At 37.1% G+C, this 16,411-nt stretch overlaps 1 protein-coding gene across 3 annotated transcripts in view; it reads left to right on the top strand.

Moving 5' to 3' along the window:
* ATM (ATM serine/threonine kinase) overlaps nucleotides 1–16,411 on the top strand; it is a gene marked incomplete at its 5' end in the record, with an annotated part of 136,818 nt that overhangs the window by 108,720 nt on the left and 11,687 nt on the right. For 2 of the 3 annotated variants that reach the window (XM_079708598.1, XM_079708597.1), the window contains 8 exons: nucleotides 488–695; nucleotides 1,596–1,709; nucleotides 2,079–2,237; nucleotides 2,695–2,833; nucleotides 3,670–3,752; nucleotides 5,135–5,275; nucleotides 6,044–6,160; nucleotides 14,405–14,554. In XM_079708598.1, coding sequence (XP_079564724.1) covers nucleotides 488–695; nucleotides 1,596–1,709; nucleotides 2,079–2,237; nucleotides 2,695–2,833; nucleotides 3,670–3,752; nucleotides 5,135–5,275; nucleotides 6,044–6,160; nucleotides 14,405–14,554 — 1,111 coding nt within the window. Of the gene's footprint in view, nucleotides 1–487; nucleotides 700–1,595; nucleotides 1,710–2,078; nucleotides 2,238–2,694; nucleotides 2,834–3,669; nucleotides 3,753–5,134; nucleotides 5,276–6,043; nucleotides 6,161–14,404; nucleotides 14,555–16,411 lie in introns of all 3 variants that reach the window. The other variant, XM_079708599.1, reaches the window with a different exon arrangement.

Raw genomic sequence — 16,411 nt, 5'->3', positions numbered from 1 at the left:
TATACAGATATACAGTATATATACAGGTATAGAGAACCAGATAAGAATTCATGCTCTGGTTCTAAGCTAATTGTAAAGTATATTGATGTTAGCTTCTTGTTTTGCTTTTTTAGTTTGTTTGTTGGTATCATAGTTGAAGAAGAGATAGATGTTGAAATTAAATAGAGAGGAGTTACCTATTTTGATGTAATTAAATCCTTTATTCAAACCTGTTTTTGGTCTATATATTTTAGTGTAAGTAGAGAATAATGTTAACGAAATACCTTGGATAGAGTCCACTTTGTCTTTAGTTGCCTAAGATAGCTTTTGAGTTGCACAAACTTACTTTAAGACAAAACTAAGTTTGTTCCCCTTATAATTCTTAGAATTTTGCTTTTTCTCCTAAGGTGGACACCAGATTTTTCATTTACTTTGTATATCTTATATAATGTTATAGTTCTATAAAATTTGATGGCTTTTGTGTTTTGCTTTAATTATCCAATGTAAGATACACAGTAAAGGTCCAGCGAGAGCTGGAGTTGGATGAATGTGCACTCCATGCATTGAAAGAAGATCGTAAACGTTTCTTATGTAAGGCAGTTGAAAATTACATCAATTGCTTATTAAGTGGAGAAGGGCATGATATGTGGATATTCCGTCTTTGTTCCCTCTGGCTTGAAAATTCTGGAGTTTCTGAAGTCAATGGCATGATGAAGGCAAGTTTTGTCAACCCAATATTCTAGCCTGTGCTTTAAAAGTTTAGACATAAGCCCCTCAATGTCATGGATTTTGTATCCTTGGCACTTGGTTCAGGGCTCTACACATAGGTACTTAATTAGCGCTAATGATGTTGGTTTATGTGGCTATGAGAGAATTTAGGTCAGTCTTTTCCTATATCTTTGCAGTTACCATAGGAAAGTACTCAGAATGCTAGATTGGGAGATTTGGAAAGCAATTAAAAATGATGTGATCACAGGTGGGGTATTTTTCCCCTGCTTTATTCTTTTCTGGGATTTTTTACGATAAATTATTTTTGTAAATGGAAAAAAAGATTTTAAGAAAACATTAAAGTGGCAGTATTTTGTAAATTTTTATTTAAAAAATCTTAGGTTTTATTGATGACACCTAATATTAAAGTTATGTTGACAAGGTATATATTGGCAATCAGTTTGAAGCTTAAAAGTAAAATGGTTCTTCTGGCTGAAGAGAATGATACAGCCAACCTCTGCTACTATTGTACATTAAATCCTGTTACTTTTAGCATGTAGGGAAAAATAGTTATTCCCTGTTATTCACACTGACTTCTGAGGAGTCAAGATTACAGTAGCCCTTAGATCCACATTTGTCTTCCTTGGATTCACTGGAATATGAGCAGTGCCAAGTATTCCAGTTCTGAATACAGTTTGATTTAGGTTCAAATATTATGACTTACCAGTGATCAATCTAGACTTTAAGATAAATGATAAGTAAAAATATGTGATTAGTGACGTTTTATTTAATATCTGCTAGATGATTGCACTAGTAGAGGAGCATTTTCTTAGAATAATTTATTTGCTTAGTTGTGAGACTATTTGAAATGCATTGTTTTTTTAATTTTGTGTTCTTTTTAATGGTAGAGAGATGGAACGAAGATTCCATCATATAAATTTTTGCCTCTTATGTACCAATTGGCTGCTAGAATGGGGACCAAGATGATGGGAGGCCTAGGATTTCATGAAGTCCTCAATAATGTAAGTAAACCTGAAAATAAAACCACAGTTGCTTTTCTTTTATATTATTATATACTACTGTTCCACTCCAGGAACTGGCAATACAAAAAAAGTTTAGTTACTCATATTTATTATGCTATATAAGGGCAAGAATAAAGATTTCCTTTTGTCTCCTCTCATGCTCCACATAAGTTACTCAATTTCTCTCTCTCTTATTCCTCATGTACTTCTGTCTCTCTCCCTCTCATACATACCCATACTCACACAGTCCACCCACAGCAGCATCTAGTACAGTAACACATATCTTAATGTTAAGCAAAATTTAAAAGGTTATGGATTTTCTTTTTTTTTTTGTTTCCATAAAACTAACAGTTCTTAATTTTGTGACAGCTCATCTCTAGAATTTCAATGGATCACCCTCATCATACTTTGTTTATTATACTGGCTTTAGCAAATGCAAACAAAGATGAATTTTTGACCAAACCAGAGGCAGCAAGAAGGAGTAGAATAACTAAAAATGCACCTAAACAAAGCTCTCAGCTTGATGAGGTATTTGGATTGAACATGCATACCTTTTTGAACTGTAATATTCATTTTTTCCCAAAATATTCATTTCTTAAGTCTCAGGAATTCTAGGAGTGTGTGTTGTTGACAGTATTCAGTTTGTAAATCCTTTGTTATTGTGATGCTACCTAAAATTGGTTCAAAATTCCTGAATATTTCTCAAAGCATAAGAAATACCAAAAGTATTTTTACCTTTTTTCCTCAGAGCAATGAGCAAAGAAAAAATAAATTTTACAAGGCACCCAAGTCATTAACTCTTGAGATTATTATATCTTTGATGTAATTCATTCATAATAAGGTGACTTGGTCTCTGAGGGATTATAGTCCTTCCATTGTCTAACTTTGTGCATAAATTATTTTTCCTTTTGTTATTATAACTCTGAAAAGTTTAAGTCTTGGGTATTTGCTTATGTAATATTTTTTGTTTGTTTTTTATTAATAGGATCGAACCGAGGCTGCAAACAAAATAATATGTACTATCAGAAGCAGGAGACCTCAGATGGTCAGAAGTGTTGAGGCACTTTGTGATGCTTACATTATACTAGCAAATTTAGATGCCACTCAGTGGAAGACTCAGAGAAGTATGCAGTTTGAAAGAATGAGTGTTGCCTTCTTGCTGTTATTCTCTGTAGGGATATATTAATTATAGAGCTTAATAATGTAAATCTGTTCAACTCACACACATTAATTATAGATGTGAAAGTCCTGATGCTTATAACTTAACCATGATTCAAAACTTAATTTTTGTATAGTAGCTTCAACACCCCTCCAGTCACTTTTTTACTTAATATCTTTTTGTGGAACTGATAATAGGTGACTGCACTCTAGGACTTAAAAATGGAAAGACCTTATCATTTTCTCCATTAGTCTTCTTGCTGTGTCTATTTAAATAATTATAAGCTGCTATAATATTTGGTTATTTGTATCTCTCTCCCCATACTTTAATAATTGTATTCTTTTTCTGTTCAGAATCATATCTTCACATTTAAATTCTTCTGATTTTAAAATAAGAATGAGGCTTCTTATAGTGTTCCTCTCTAAGCAAACAAAGACTATTCCTTTAGTCATGTCCTTTAGTCACATTTAATAGTAATATGACAGGAGTACATTATCTATGTGCTATTTACACTGTATATAATTATCTTAAGTTGCTCAATTTGACCCCTCAGGTGAATCTGGTCTAGTTACCAGTGCCAGGTAACCTGCAAATTCATTTGTCAGCCATGTTAACCATTGTTACGCCCTGACCCTGAGTGGCATTGTGTCCGGAGCCCTTGGTCTTCATTTCTAAATCAGGGCCTGAACCACAGATTAGCCACAGTTTGGGTTTATGGTATCTACTGAATTCTCCTGCTTTACCTTCAGTACTATTCCTCAATTTGCAGTTGTCACTGAAACCTCTTTATTTTAAATACAGAAGGCATAAGTATTCCAGCAGACCAGCCCATTATCAAACTTAAAAATTTAGAAGATGTTGTTGTTCCTACTATGGAAATTAAGGTAATCTCCCATTGACTGTTTTGATTTTTTAATTAAGCTAAATTACTCTTTAGTAAGTTAAACCATTTGAAATAGCCTTTTTTCGTAGGTCAAAATTGGTTAAATATTGGCAGTTTCACCTGTTTCAACCTACAGTTTTGTTTTTTTTTAATATTTATTTATTTGGCTGCATCAGGTCTTAGTTGCGGCATGCGGGATCTTTCCTTGTGGCGCGCAGGCTCTTAATTGTGGAGTGTGGGCTTCTCTCTAGTCCTGGTGCACAGGCTCTCTAGTTGTGGCACGCGGACTCTAGAGCATGCGGGCTTAGTTGCCCCATGGCATGTGGGATCTTAGTTCCCCAATCAAGGATCGAACCCACATCCCCTGCATTGGAAGGCGGATTCTTAGCCACTGGACCACAGGGAAGTCCCCAGCCTATAGTTTTTTTGCTTCATCGGATTCCCTTTGCCCAAGACTTAAAATACTTAAAGACCTCTCCTGCTTTCTTTTCTTTTGCCTTCATTTTTACAGCTGTCATCTTTCTTATGAAGAAGTCTATAGACTTATTTTTATTGGCCAGAAGGAAAGATTTCATGTGTTTATGCCAAAATTAAGTTTTAACTGAGCAAGAAAGTCCCTAATTGTTTTTTACTGGTTTTTAAAATTCTGTATGCATTAGAATGTATTGACTATGATGTATTATGGTATTAAATAATACAATATATATTACAATATTAAATTGACTATAATATACATGACACTTTCAGCTATGTCCTGACGGTCTTTTATTGTTAGAAGTACGATGTTGCCAGGGATATATGTAATAATAAAGGTTACAGTTTAGAAAATGATCATTTTAACTACATTGTAAAATCTCTCCTTTGAGTTTGTAGTTTAGTGTTTAATATCTGTAGTTACTTGATTTTCAATGTAGCTTCATCATGTGGATTAACCTGTCAGCAAGTTATTTAGCTGAATATTTCCTGAAAATGCCAGATTTAGCAATTACAACCAAGAAAACTCCTCTCCGTACTTTTCTAAAATTTACCTTGTTTTTGTGAGGAGATGACTTAATTTATACAGATGACTTAACATATACAGGTCAGTGGCAAGACCTGACCCAGGGCTTTTCAGTAGTTTTTCAGTAACACTATTCTAACTTTGTATGCCCTACTTTTATTAAGAGTTGTCTAGGGAGGTAAATTTTATCTATGTCAGTTTTTAAAGCCTTTCCAATGTCAAATCTTCTTTCTTTCATTTATAAAGTTACCACTTCAGTTCTTAACCAACAGCACATTGTCTTTCATTCCTCTGTTTAATATTAAAATTGTCATTTATAATTCATTTTTCTTTAAATGCAAATTGTGTATCTGAGCTATTGTCATATTTATACATTTTATTAGGTGGACCCCACAGGGGAATATGGAAATCTGGTGACCATACAGTCATTTAAAGCAGAATTTCGTTTAGCAGGAGGTTTAAATTTACCAAAAATAATAGATTGTTTGGGTTCTGATGGCAAGGAAAGGAGACAGCTTGTCAAGGTGAGATTTTCCTTTTGTTGTTAATGAAAAAAGTCAACTAGAAAACTTTAGTTGATATTTTCTTCCTACTTTGGGTCTTTATTTTTATTCTGAATAATTACAGGTGAGGAAAACATAAAGTAGAAATATATTGTTTTCTAGAAGCAGAATGCTTTTCCTCATTTTTTTGTCTCTCTGAAAGACCAGCCTTATTATAATAGTTGGTTGAAGTAAAAGAATACTTTTAACATGTACAGACATGATGAGATTAACAATCAGCCTGCTTGTTGTGGAAAAAAAATTTTTGGTGAGTGTAGCTTATTTTCTTGAATAGTTCAAGTTGAAGGCCCTTGCCTCAATATCCTGAGTCTGGCACTGTGCTAAGTGCTATTAAATGTATCAGAAAGTGAGAGCATTCCTCCCTTACTCTGCTCTTAAGCTCTTTGGGCCTTGCTGGGAAGTAGTAGAGAAACAACAGTGCTCCTCTACACTGGTATTTTACAGTGTGCCCTCAAGTGGAGGGATTCCAATTATTTTAATTACAAAAGCAGCAAGTGGGGGGGGGACGGGACTAATTATTTCTAAATTGGTCTGCCTACCCAGTGGTATAGCTTATTCTAAACGAAAGAATAGTATTAGGTCTTAATTATTTAAGAGACAGTTATGAGGAGCACAATCCTCAGATTGATTTCTAAGTTCCCTTTGGCTGTCCTCAGATGACTCTTCGTGTGATTTTATAATAAAGAAAATGAACTACGCTTAGTTATTTGTGTTTTGATTATTCTGAAGGGCCGTGATGACCTGAGACAAGATGCTGTCATGCAGCAGGTTTTCCAGATGTGTAATACGTTGCTGCAGAGAAATACTGAAACCAGGAAGAGGAAGTTGACTATCTGCACATATAAGGTAACTAGTTTATACTTCTGCTGCTTCATTAAGAACATGTAAAAGACACCATTATTCAGGCAGGGGTCAGCAAGCATTTTCTATGAGGGACCAACATTTTAGACTTTGTGGGCCACATAAGGTCTCTGTTGCATATTCTTTTTTTTTTTCTTCTTCTTCATAACCCTTTAAACCTGAAAGACCGTTCTCAGCTCACAGGGTGTACAAAAACAGTCTGGGACTGGGTTTGGTCCAAAGGCCATGTATTGCCAACATCTGATTTAGAAAATATTTTTCTTTTGTAAAAGTACACATTAATGTTAATTGCAGCAATTTTTTGTTTCAAGAAATCTTGGTTCCTGTAATAATCAGCTAAAGTATTTTCCCCTTATGTGTGACCATTTGGCCTATTTCTGGTATAAAAGTGCTTATAAGAGGAAAAGTGATGTTAAAAAGAAAATACTGATTCAGTGAAGAATATAGTATATAATATAGGGTTTTTAAATTTTAAATATGTTAGTTTTTGACTAGGTAATACATTTGAATGGTTCAAAAATCTAATAGTAGAAAAAGGTATAAAAAAGGAAGCCTTCTCTTACCCTTTTCCCTGTCAACCTCATGCCCCCTTCTTATAAGTACCATTTTCATTTGTTTCCAGTGTTATACAAATAGAATACATGAATATATTTCCTTATTTCCCCCCTTCCTAGAGAAATGGCAACATATATATATATACATATATTTAATTCAGCAATATGTTATAGAAATTTTTCTCTTTTATTAACAGCTGGTTTATGTATTAGTGCATAGTTATCATACCAAGTACCTTTCATATAAAATGGGCATCTGGGTTGTTTATAGTCTTTTGTTGTAGCAAACAATGCCATGCTGCAATAAATAACATTGAACATATAATATTTCACATATGTGCAGGTGAACCTGTGGGTAGACTTCCTAAAGTTGCATTGATGGGTAAGAGTAAATGCACCTATAATTCGCTAGATATGTCAGATTACATTTAATAGAGGGATGTACCAATTTGCATTTCCTTCAGCTATTTGCCTGAGAAGATACTTCTCAAGTCACTTTATTTTATTAATTAATCATTTTTGGCCCTTAAATGAATGCTCATCTAGCATGTTTACATTTATAAAAATAGCTGTAAACCGGGGCTTCCCTGTTGGCGCAGTGGTTGAGAGTCCACCTGCCGATGCAGGGGACACAGGTTTGTGCCCTGGTCCGAGAAGATTCCACCTGCCGATGCAGGGGACACGGGTTTGTGCCCTGGTCCGAGAAGATCCCACATGCTGTGGAGTGGCTAAACCCGTGAGCCATGGCCACTGAGCCTGCGCGTCTGGCGCCTGTGCTCCGCAACGGGAGAGGCCAAAACAGTGAGAGGCCCGTGTACCGCAAAAAAAAAAAAAAGCTGTAAACCTTCATTTTGAAGGGCCTGTTTTTTTTTTTTTTAACATCTTTATTGGAGTATAATTGCTTTACAATGGTGTGTTAGTTTCTGCTTTATAACAAAGTGAATCAGTTATACATAGACATATGTTCCCATATCTCCTCCCTCTTCCATCTCCCTCCCTTCCACCCTCCCTATCCCACCCCTCTAGGTGGTCACAAAGCACTGAGCTGATCTCCCTGTGCTATGACTCCCACTAGCTATCTGTTTTACATTCGGTAGTGTATATATGTCCATGCCACTCTCTCACTTTATCACAGCTTACCCTTCCCCCTCCCTATATCCTCAAGTCCCCTCTCTAGTAGGTCTGTGTCTATATTCCCGTCTTATCCCTAGGTTCTTCATGACATATTTTTTTTCTTAGATTCCATATATATGTGCTAGCATACGGTATTTCTCTTTCTCTTTCTGACTTACTTCACTCTGTATGACAAACTCTAGGTCCATCCACCTCACTACAGATAACTCAATTTCTTTTTTTTTTTTTTTTGCGGTACACGGGCCTCTCACTGTTGTGGCCTCTCCCATTGCGGAGCACAGGCTCCGGACGCGCAGGCTCAACGGCCATGGCTCACAGGCCCAGCTGCTCCGCGGCATGTGGGATCTTCCCTGACCGCGGCACAAACCCGTGTGCCCTGCATCGGCAGGCGGACTCTGAACCCCTGCGCCACCAGGGAAGCCCTCATTTCTTTTTACGGCTGAGTAATATTCCATTGTATATATGTGCCACATCTTTATCCATTCATCCAATGATGGGCACCTAGGTTGCTTCCATCTCCTGGCTATTGTAAATAGACCTGCAATGAACATTATGGTACATGACTCTTTTTGAATTATGGTTTTCTCAGGGTATATGCCCAGTAGTGGGATTGCTGGGTCATATGGTAGTTCTATTTGTAGTTTTTTAAGGAACCTCCATACTGTTCTCCATGGTGGCTGTATCAATTTACATTCCCACCAGCAGTGCAAGAGTGTTCCCTTTTGTCCACACCCTCTCCAGCATTTATTGTTCCTAGAGTTTTTGATGATGGCCATTCTGACCGGTGTGAGATGATATCTCATTGTAGTTTTGATTTGCATTTCTCTAATGATTAATGATGTTGAGCATTCTTTCATGTGTTTGTTGGCAATCTGTATATCTTCTTTGGAGAAATATCTATTTAGGTCTTCAGCCGATTTTTGGATTGGGCTGTTTGTTTTTTTGTTATTGACCTGCATGAGCTGCTTGTAAATTTTGGAGATTAATCCTTTGTCAGTTGCTTCATTTGCAAATATTTTCTCCCATTCTGAGGGTTGTCTTTTGGTCTTGTTTATTGTTTCCTTTGCTGTGCAAAAGCTTTTAAGTTTCATTAGGTCCCATTTGTTTATTTTTGTTTTTATTTCCATTTCTCTAGGAGGTAGGTCCAAAAGGATCTTGCTGTGATTTATGTCATAGAGTGTTCTGCCTATGTTTTCCTCTAAGAGTTTGATAGTGTCTGGCCTTACATTTAGGTCTTTAATCCATTTTGAGCTTATTTTTGTCTGTGGTGTTAGGGGGTGTTCTAATCTCATACTTTTACATGTACCTGTACGGTTTTTCCAGCACCACGTATTGAAGAGGCTGTCCTTACTCCACTGTACATTCCTGCCTCCTTTATGAAAGATAAGGGGACCATATGTGCGTGGGTTTTTCTCTGGGCTTTCTATCCTGTTCCATTGATCTATATTTCTGTTTTTGTGCCAGTACCACACTGTCTTGATTACTGTAGCTTTGTAGTATAGTCTGAAGTTGGGGCGCCTGATTCCTCCAGCCCCGTTTTCCATTCTCAGGATTGCTTTGGCTATTCGGGGTCTTTTGTGTTTCCATACAAATTGTGAAATTTTTTGTTTTCGTTCTATGAAAAATGCCAGTGGTAGTTTGATAGGGATTGCATTGAATCTGTAGATTGCTTTGGGTAGTAGAGTCATTTTCACAATATTGATTCTTCCAATCCAAGAACATGGTACATCTCTCCATCTATTTGTATCACCTTTAATTTCTTTCATCAGTGTCTTTTAATTTTCTGCATACAGTTCTTTTGTCTCCTTAGGTAAGTTTATTCCTAGATATTTTATTCTTTTTGTTGCAGTGGTAAATGGGAGTGTTTTCTTAATTTCACTTTCGAATTTTTCATCATTAGCGTATACGAATGCCAGAGATTTCTGTGCATTAACTTTGTATCCTGCTACTTTACCAAATTCATTGCTTAGCTCTAGTAGTTTTCTGGTAGCGTCTTTAGGATTCCCTATGTACAGTGTCACGTCATCTGCAAACAGTGACAGCTTTACTTCTTCTTTTACAATTGGGATTCCTTTTATTTCATTTTCTTCTCTGATTGCTGTGGCTAAAACTTCCAAAACTATGTTGAATAAGAGTGGTGAGAGTGGGCAGCCTTGTTTTGTTCCTCATCTTAGTGGAAATGGTTTCAGTTTTTCACCATTGAGGACGATGTTGTCTGTGGGTTTGTCATATATGGCCTTTATTATGTTGCGGAAAGTTCCCTCTGTGCCTACTTTGTGCAGGGTTTTTTATCATAAATGGGTGTTGAATTTTCTCAAAAGCTTTCTCTGCATCTATTGAGATGATCATATGGTTTTTCTCCTTCAATTTGTTAATATGGTGTATCACGTTGATTGATTTGCGTATATTGAAGAATCCTTGCATTCCTGGAATAAACCCCACTTGATCATGGTGTAGGATCCTTTTAATGTGCTGTTGGATTCTGTTTCCTAGTATTTTGTTGAGGATTTTTGCATCTATGTTCAGCAGTGATTTTGGCCTGTAGTTTTCTTTCTTTGTGACCTCTTTGTTTGGTTTTGGTATCAAGGTGATGGTGGCCTCGTAGAATCAGTTTGGGAGTGCTCCTCCCTCTGCTATATTTTGGAAGAGTTTGAGAAGGATAGGTGTTAGCTCTTCTCTAAGTCTTTGATAGAATTCGCCTGTGAAGCCATCTGGTCCTGGGCTTTTGTTTGTTGGAAGGTTGTTAATCACAGTTTCAATTTCAGTGCTTGTGATTGGTCTGTTCATATTTTCTATTTCTTCCTGATTCAGTCTTGGCACATTGTGCATTTCTAAGAATTCGCCCATTTCTTCCAGGTTGTCCATTTTATTGCCGTAGAGTTGCTTGTAGTACTCTCTCATGAGCTTTTGTATTTCTGCAGTGTCAGTTGTTACTTCTCCTTTTTCATTTCTAATTCTATTGATTTGAGTCTTCTCCCTTTTTTTCTTGATGAGTCTGGCTAATGGTTTATCAATTTTGTTTATCTTCTCAAAGAAACAGCTATTAGTTTTATTGATCTTTGCTGTCATTTCCTTCATTTCTTTTTCATTTATTTCTGATCTGATCTTTATGATTTCTTTCCTTCTGCTAACTTTGGGGTTTTTATGTTCTTTCTCTAATTGCTTTAGGTGCAAGGCTACGTTGTTTATTTGAGATGTTTCCTGTTTCTTAAGGTAGGATTGTATTGCTATAAACTTCCCTGTTAGAACTGCTTTTGCTGCATCCCATAGGTTTTGGGTCATCGTGTCTCCATTATCATTTGTTTCTAGGTATTTTTTTATTTCCTCTTTGATTTCTTCAGTGATCACTTCGTTATTAAGTAGTGTATTGTTTAGCCTCCATGTGTTTTTGTATTTTTTACAGATCTTTTCCTGTAATTGATATGTAATCTCATAGCGTTGTGGTCAGAAAAGATACTTGATACAATTTCAATTTTCTTAAATTTACCAAGGCTTGATTTGTGACCCAAGATATGATCTATCCTGCAGAATGTTCCATGAGCACTTGAGAAAAATGTGTATTCTGTTCTTTTTGGATGCAATGTCCTATAAATATCAATTAAGTCCATCTTGTTTAATGTATCATTTAAAGCTTGTGTTTCCTTATTTATTTTCATTTTGGATGATCTGTCCATTGGTGAAAGTGGGGTGTTAAAGTCCCCTACTATGAATGTGTTACTGTCGATTTCCCCTTTTATGGCTGTTAGTATTTGCCTTATTATTGAGGTTCTCCTATGTTGGGTGCATAAATATTTACCATTGTTATATCTTCTTCTTGGATCGATCCCTTGATCATTATGTAGTGTCCTTCTTTGTCTCTTCTATTAGTCTTTATTTTAAAGTCTATTTTGTCTGGTATGAGAATTGCTACTCCAGCTTTCTTTTGGTTTCCATTTGCATGGAATATCTTTTTCCATCCCCTTACTTTCAGTCTGTATGTGTCTCTGGGTCTGAAGTGGGTCTCTTGTAGACATCGTGTATATGGGTCCTGTTTTTGTATCCATTCAGCCAATCTGTGTCTTTTGGTGGGAGCTTTTAATCCATTTACATTTAAGGTAATTATTGATATGTATGTTCCTATGCCCATTTCCTTAACTGTTTTGGGTTCGTTATTGTAGGTCTTTTCCTTCTGTTGTGTTTCTTGCCTAGAGAAGTTCCTTTAGCATTTGTTATAAAGCTGGTTTGGTGGTGCTGAACTCTCTCAGCTTTTGCTTGTCTGTAAACGTTTTAATTTCTCCATCAAATCTGAATGAGATCCTTGCTGGGTAGAGTAATCTTGGTTGCAGGTTTCTCTCCTTCATCACTTTAGTTATGTCCTGCCACTCCCTTCTGGCTTGTAGAGTGTCTGCTGAGAGATCAGCTGTTAACCTTATGGGGATTCCCTTGTGTGTTACTTGTTGTTTTTCCCTTGCTCCTTTTAATATGTTTTCTTTGTATTTAATTTTTGACAGTTTGATTAATATGTGTCTTGGCATATTTCTCCTTGGATATATCCTGTATGGGGCTCTCTGTGTCTCCTGGACTTGATTAACTATTTCCTTTCCCATATTAGGGAAGTTTTCAACTATAATCTCCTCAAATATTTTCTCAGTCCCATTCTTTTTCTCTTCTTCTTTTGGAACCCCTATAATTCGAATGTTGGTGTGTTTAATGTTGTCCCAGAGGTCTCTGAGACTGTCCTCAGTTCTTTTCATTCTTTTTTCTTTCTTCTGCTCTGCAGTAGTTATTTCCACTATTTTATCTTCCACGTCACTTATCCGTTCTTCTGCCTCAGTTATTCTGCTATTGACCCCATCTAGAGTATTCTTAATTTCATTTATTGTGTTTCTAATCGTTGCTTGATTCATCTTTAGTTCTTCTAGGTCCTTGTTAACTGTTTCTTGCATTTTGTCTATTCTATTTCCAAGATTTTGGATCATCTTTACTATCATTATTCTGAATTGTTTTTCAGGTAGACTGCCTATTTCCTCTTCATTTGTTAGGTCTGGTGGGTTTTTATCTTGCTCCTTCATCTGCTGTGTGTTTTTCTGTCTTCTCATTTTGCTTATGTTACTGTGTTTGCGGTCTCCTTTTTGCAGGCTGCAGGTTCGTAGTTCCCGTTGTTTTTGGTGTCTGTCCCCAGTGGCTAAGGTTGGTTCAGTGGGTTGTGTAGGCTTCCTGGTGGAGGGGACTAGTGCCTGTGTTCTGGTGGTTGAGGCTGGATCTTGTCTTTCTGGTGAGTAGGTCCATGTCTGGTGGTGTGTTTTGGGGTGTCTGTGGACTTCTTATGATTTTTATTGATTTTAGGCAGCCTCTCTGCTAATGGATGGCATTGTGTTCCTGTCTTGCTAGTTGTTTGGCATAGGGTGTCCAGCACTGTAGCTTGCTGGTCGTTGAGTGAAGCTGGGTGCTGGTGTTGAGATGGAGATCTCTGGAAGATTTTCGCCATTTGATATTATGTGGAGTTGGGAGGTCTCTTGTGGACCAGTGTCCTGAAGTTGGCTCTCCCACCTCAGAGGCACAGCACTGACTCCTGGCTGCAGCACCAGGAACCTTTCCTCCACACGGCTCCTCAATTTGGGATGATTCGTTGTCTATTCATGTATTCCACAGTTGCAGGGTACATCAAGTTGATTGTGGAGCTTTAATCTGCTGCTTCTGAGGCTGCTGGGAGAGATTTCCCTTTCTCTTCTTTGTTCTCACAGCTCCCGGGTCTCAGCTTTGGATTTGGCCCCGCCTCTGCGTGTAGGTCGCCGGAGGGCGTCTGTTCTTCACTCAGACAGGACAGGGTTCAAAATTGCTTTTATGTTTAGGAATACAGTTCCTCTTGGTGAAGCTAACGAGACTATGAAGCGAGAATACATACACTTTCAATTATTAAAATATACTAAAATTGACACTACATTTGATATTTTCTCCAAAGTGAAATTCTTTGAATTTGACATTAAAAGTGTAGGAGGGCTTCTCTGGTGGCGCAGTGGTTGAGAGTCCGCCTGCCGATGCAGGGGACACGGGTTCGTGCCCCGGTCCGGGAAGATCCCACATGCCGCGGAGCGGCTGGGCCTGTGAGCCATGGCCCCTGAGCCTGCGCGTCCGGAGCCTGTGCTCCGCGACGGGAGAGGCCACAACAGTGAGAGGCCCGCATACCGCAAAGAAAAAAAAAAAAAAAAAAAAAAAAAAAAAAAAAAAAAAAAAAATAAAAGTGTAGGAAAGCAAAGTTAACTCCTCTGCTAAATGGAACAAACTAAGTATGGCTCAGTCACAGATGATGAGTATAATTAACAGGATTGACCTCTCAGGGATCATGGAGATTGAGAGAAGAGCAGGTTCTCAGAAGTCTATGCAGCAGACTAGAAAATCTTATTCTTTGAGCTTGTTTATTTTCAGTTGCTTTTTTCCTATGGACAGAAAAATAATAGTATAACTTGAAAAAATGCTTCACACTGACTCTGATAGTTGAATAATCATCACATGCTCTTTAATGCCTTTCCATAATCAAAAGAGACTTCATCTGTAACTTCAGGTGGTTCCCCTTTCTCAGCGAAGTGGTGTTCTTGAATGGTGCACAGGAACTGTCCCTATTGGTGAATTTCTTGTTAACAATGAGAGTGGTGCTCATAAAAGATACAGGCCAAAGGATTTCAGTGCCAATCAGTGCCAAAAGAAAATGATGGTGAGTAACACTCAAAAATATAAGTTATTGCAAGGTTATCTAATAGCTTATTAAAACTGATATCAAATATTATGGAATGTAAAAAGTTTTAATTTCATCAGGTAATTGTTAATGACAGTAAGTATAAGAAAGTAAGCTCACCAGAATGAAAGTGTGTGTGAGTGAAAAAGGAAGGTTTTTAAACTGTTAAGTGTCAACCCTTGTCCTATGAGAACTTAACATTATTCAGTGTATGCAAATTTGCTTCCAGTTTGGGGTAAGCTAATTCTTAATAAAACAAACAAAACACTGACTAAAACAAAAAAAAAAAACCATTATGAAATAGAGACATTCAAAGACATTTGCCACATCACACTGGCCATCTGGTCTGACATTCATTCACCCAGTCAGTGACATTTATTGAATGTGTCCTCTCTACCAGTTACTATGCTGAGACTTAACAAATATGACTAATCACCATCATACTTATCCCATTTTAAGATGAGAAGAAGTTCTGAAAATTTTGCTTACTCCAGGTCAATGAGCTAATAAATAGTGGAGCAAGGATTTATACCTTGTCTGTCCAACTCTAAAATTCATTTACTTTTTCTTTTGTTGTGCTTTCTGTTATATGTTTCTTAAAATGTATGGTAGAGTACTATAGGGATTGTGATGGAAAGGTACTGTGTAGGCACAGAGGAGGACGTGATCAGTTCTACCTGGGACAGGGAGGAGTGGAAAGAATCAGATTCAAGAAAGACTTCATACAGGAGATGGTGTTTGAGCTGAGTTTTATAAATGAATTGGTTTTCCAAGCAGAGGAACATACAAACAAAAAGGAAGGAGGCATGAACAGGCAGGTAAAGATAGCATAGGCTTAGGTTTTGAGGAGGAATAGATGAGATTGAAGCAGTAGTTATTAGTCAAAAAATGGAATGTTATGAAATGTTAAGAAATTTTCACTCTATCCTGTAGGCAATAGAGAACCCTTGAGAAGGATAGTAATATCAGATTGGCATTTTAGAAAACTCTGACAACACTTATGTTTTTGTGGGTTATATTTTTGAGAAAACTGACTAGAGGCATGAGGTGGAGTCTGAACTAAGAGTAATAACAGTAGGAATGGAGAACAGGCAGTTCATTTAAGAAATATTAAAGAGGCAAAACTTAGATGATTTGGTTGCTATTTAGAAGTGGGGTTGGTGAAAAAAGAGTATCAGTGGCACCCAGTTTCCTGGTTGGTATGATGGAGTAGGTGGAGAAGCTATTTACTGTGTTGATGAATAGAGGAAGTGTCTGAGTTTTGCCAAAGATGAGAAGGTGAATTGGTTTGGATTTGGAAGTGATCCAAGTGAAGATGTTGAGTGGGAAGTTGGAGAGGCACATCAGGCTGGAGCTTATTAAAGATACCTGAGCCAAAGATACAGGTTTGGAAGTCATCAGTCCGTAGATGAGGATTGAGCCTTTTGAAGTAGATGTGCTTTGCTTCAGGAAATTATTATATAATAAGGAAATGTTGAAGGACAGATCTGAGATGTGTCAGCTGCTTTGCCCTCCATCCGGGATTGATTCTTCCATTCTTTCTCTTTTTCCTGTTTCCTATCACACCCCTAGTGCTGTGATACACCTAAGACTATCTGGAGCTACCTTTGGCATTTTTGTGTTTACTTCCACATAGATTACAGAATCATTCAAATTAGAATTGAATTAAAACAGATAACAGTCACTGTTGGTATGCCACCTTCCCCTAAAATTAACATGAAAACCCTAAAGGGATTATAACTTGTTATTAATTGCTTCCCTGACCAGACTTTTAGCTTCTTGTGGGTAGAGATAATGTCTTGTTCATCTTTTTATTGCCTTTAAATCTATCATACT

This window comes from Hyperoodon ampullatus, assembly GCF_949752795.1.
Source record: "Hyperoodon ampullatus genome assembly, chromosome: 7".
In the NCBI taxonomy this organism is placed as follows: domain Eukaryota; kingdom Metazoa; phylum Chordata; class Mammalia; order Artiodactyla; family Ziphiidae; genus Hyperoodon; species Hyperoodon ampullatus.
This window is presented reverse-complemented; position numbering and strand designations above follow the sequence as displayed.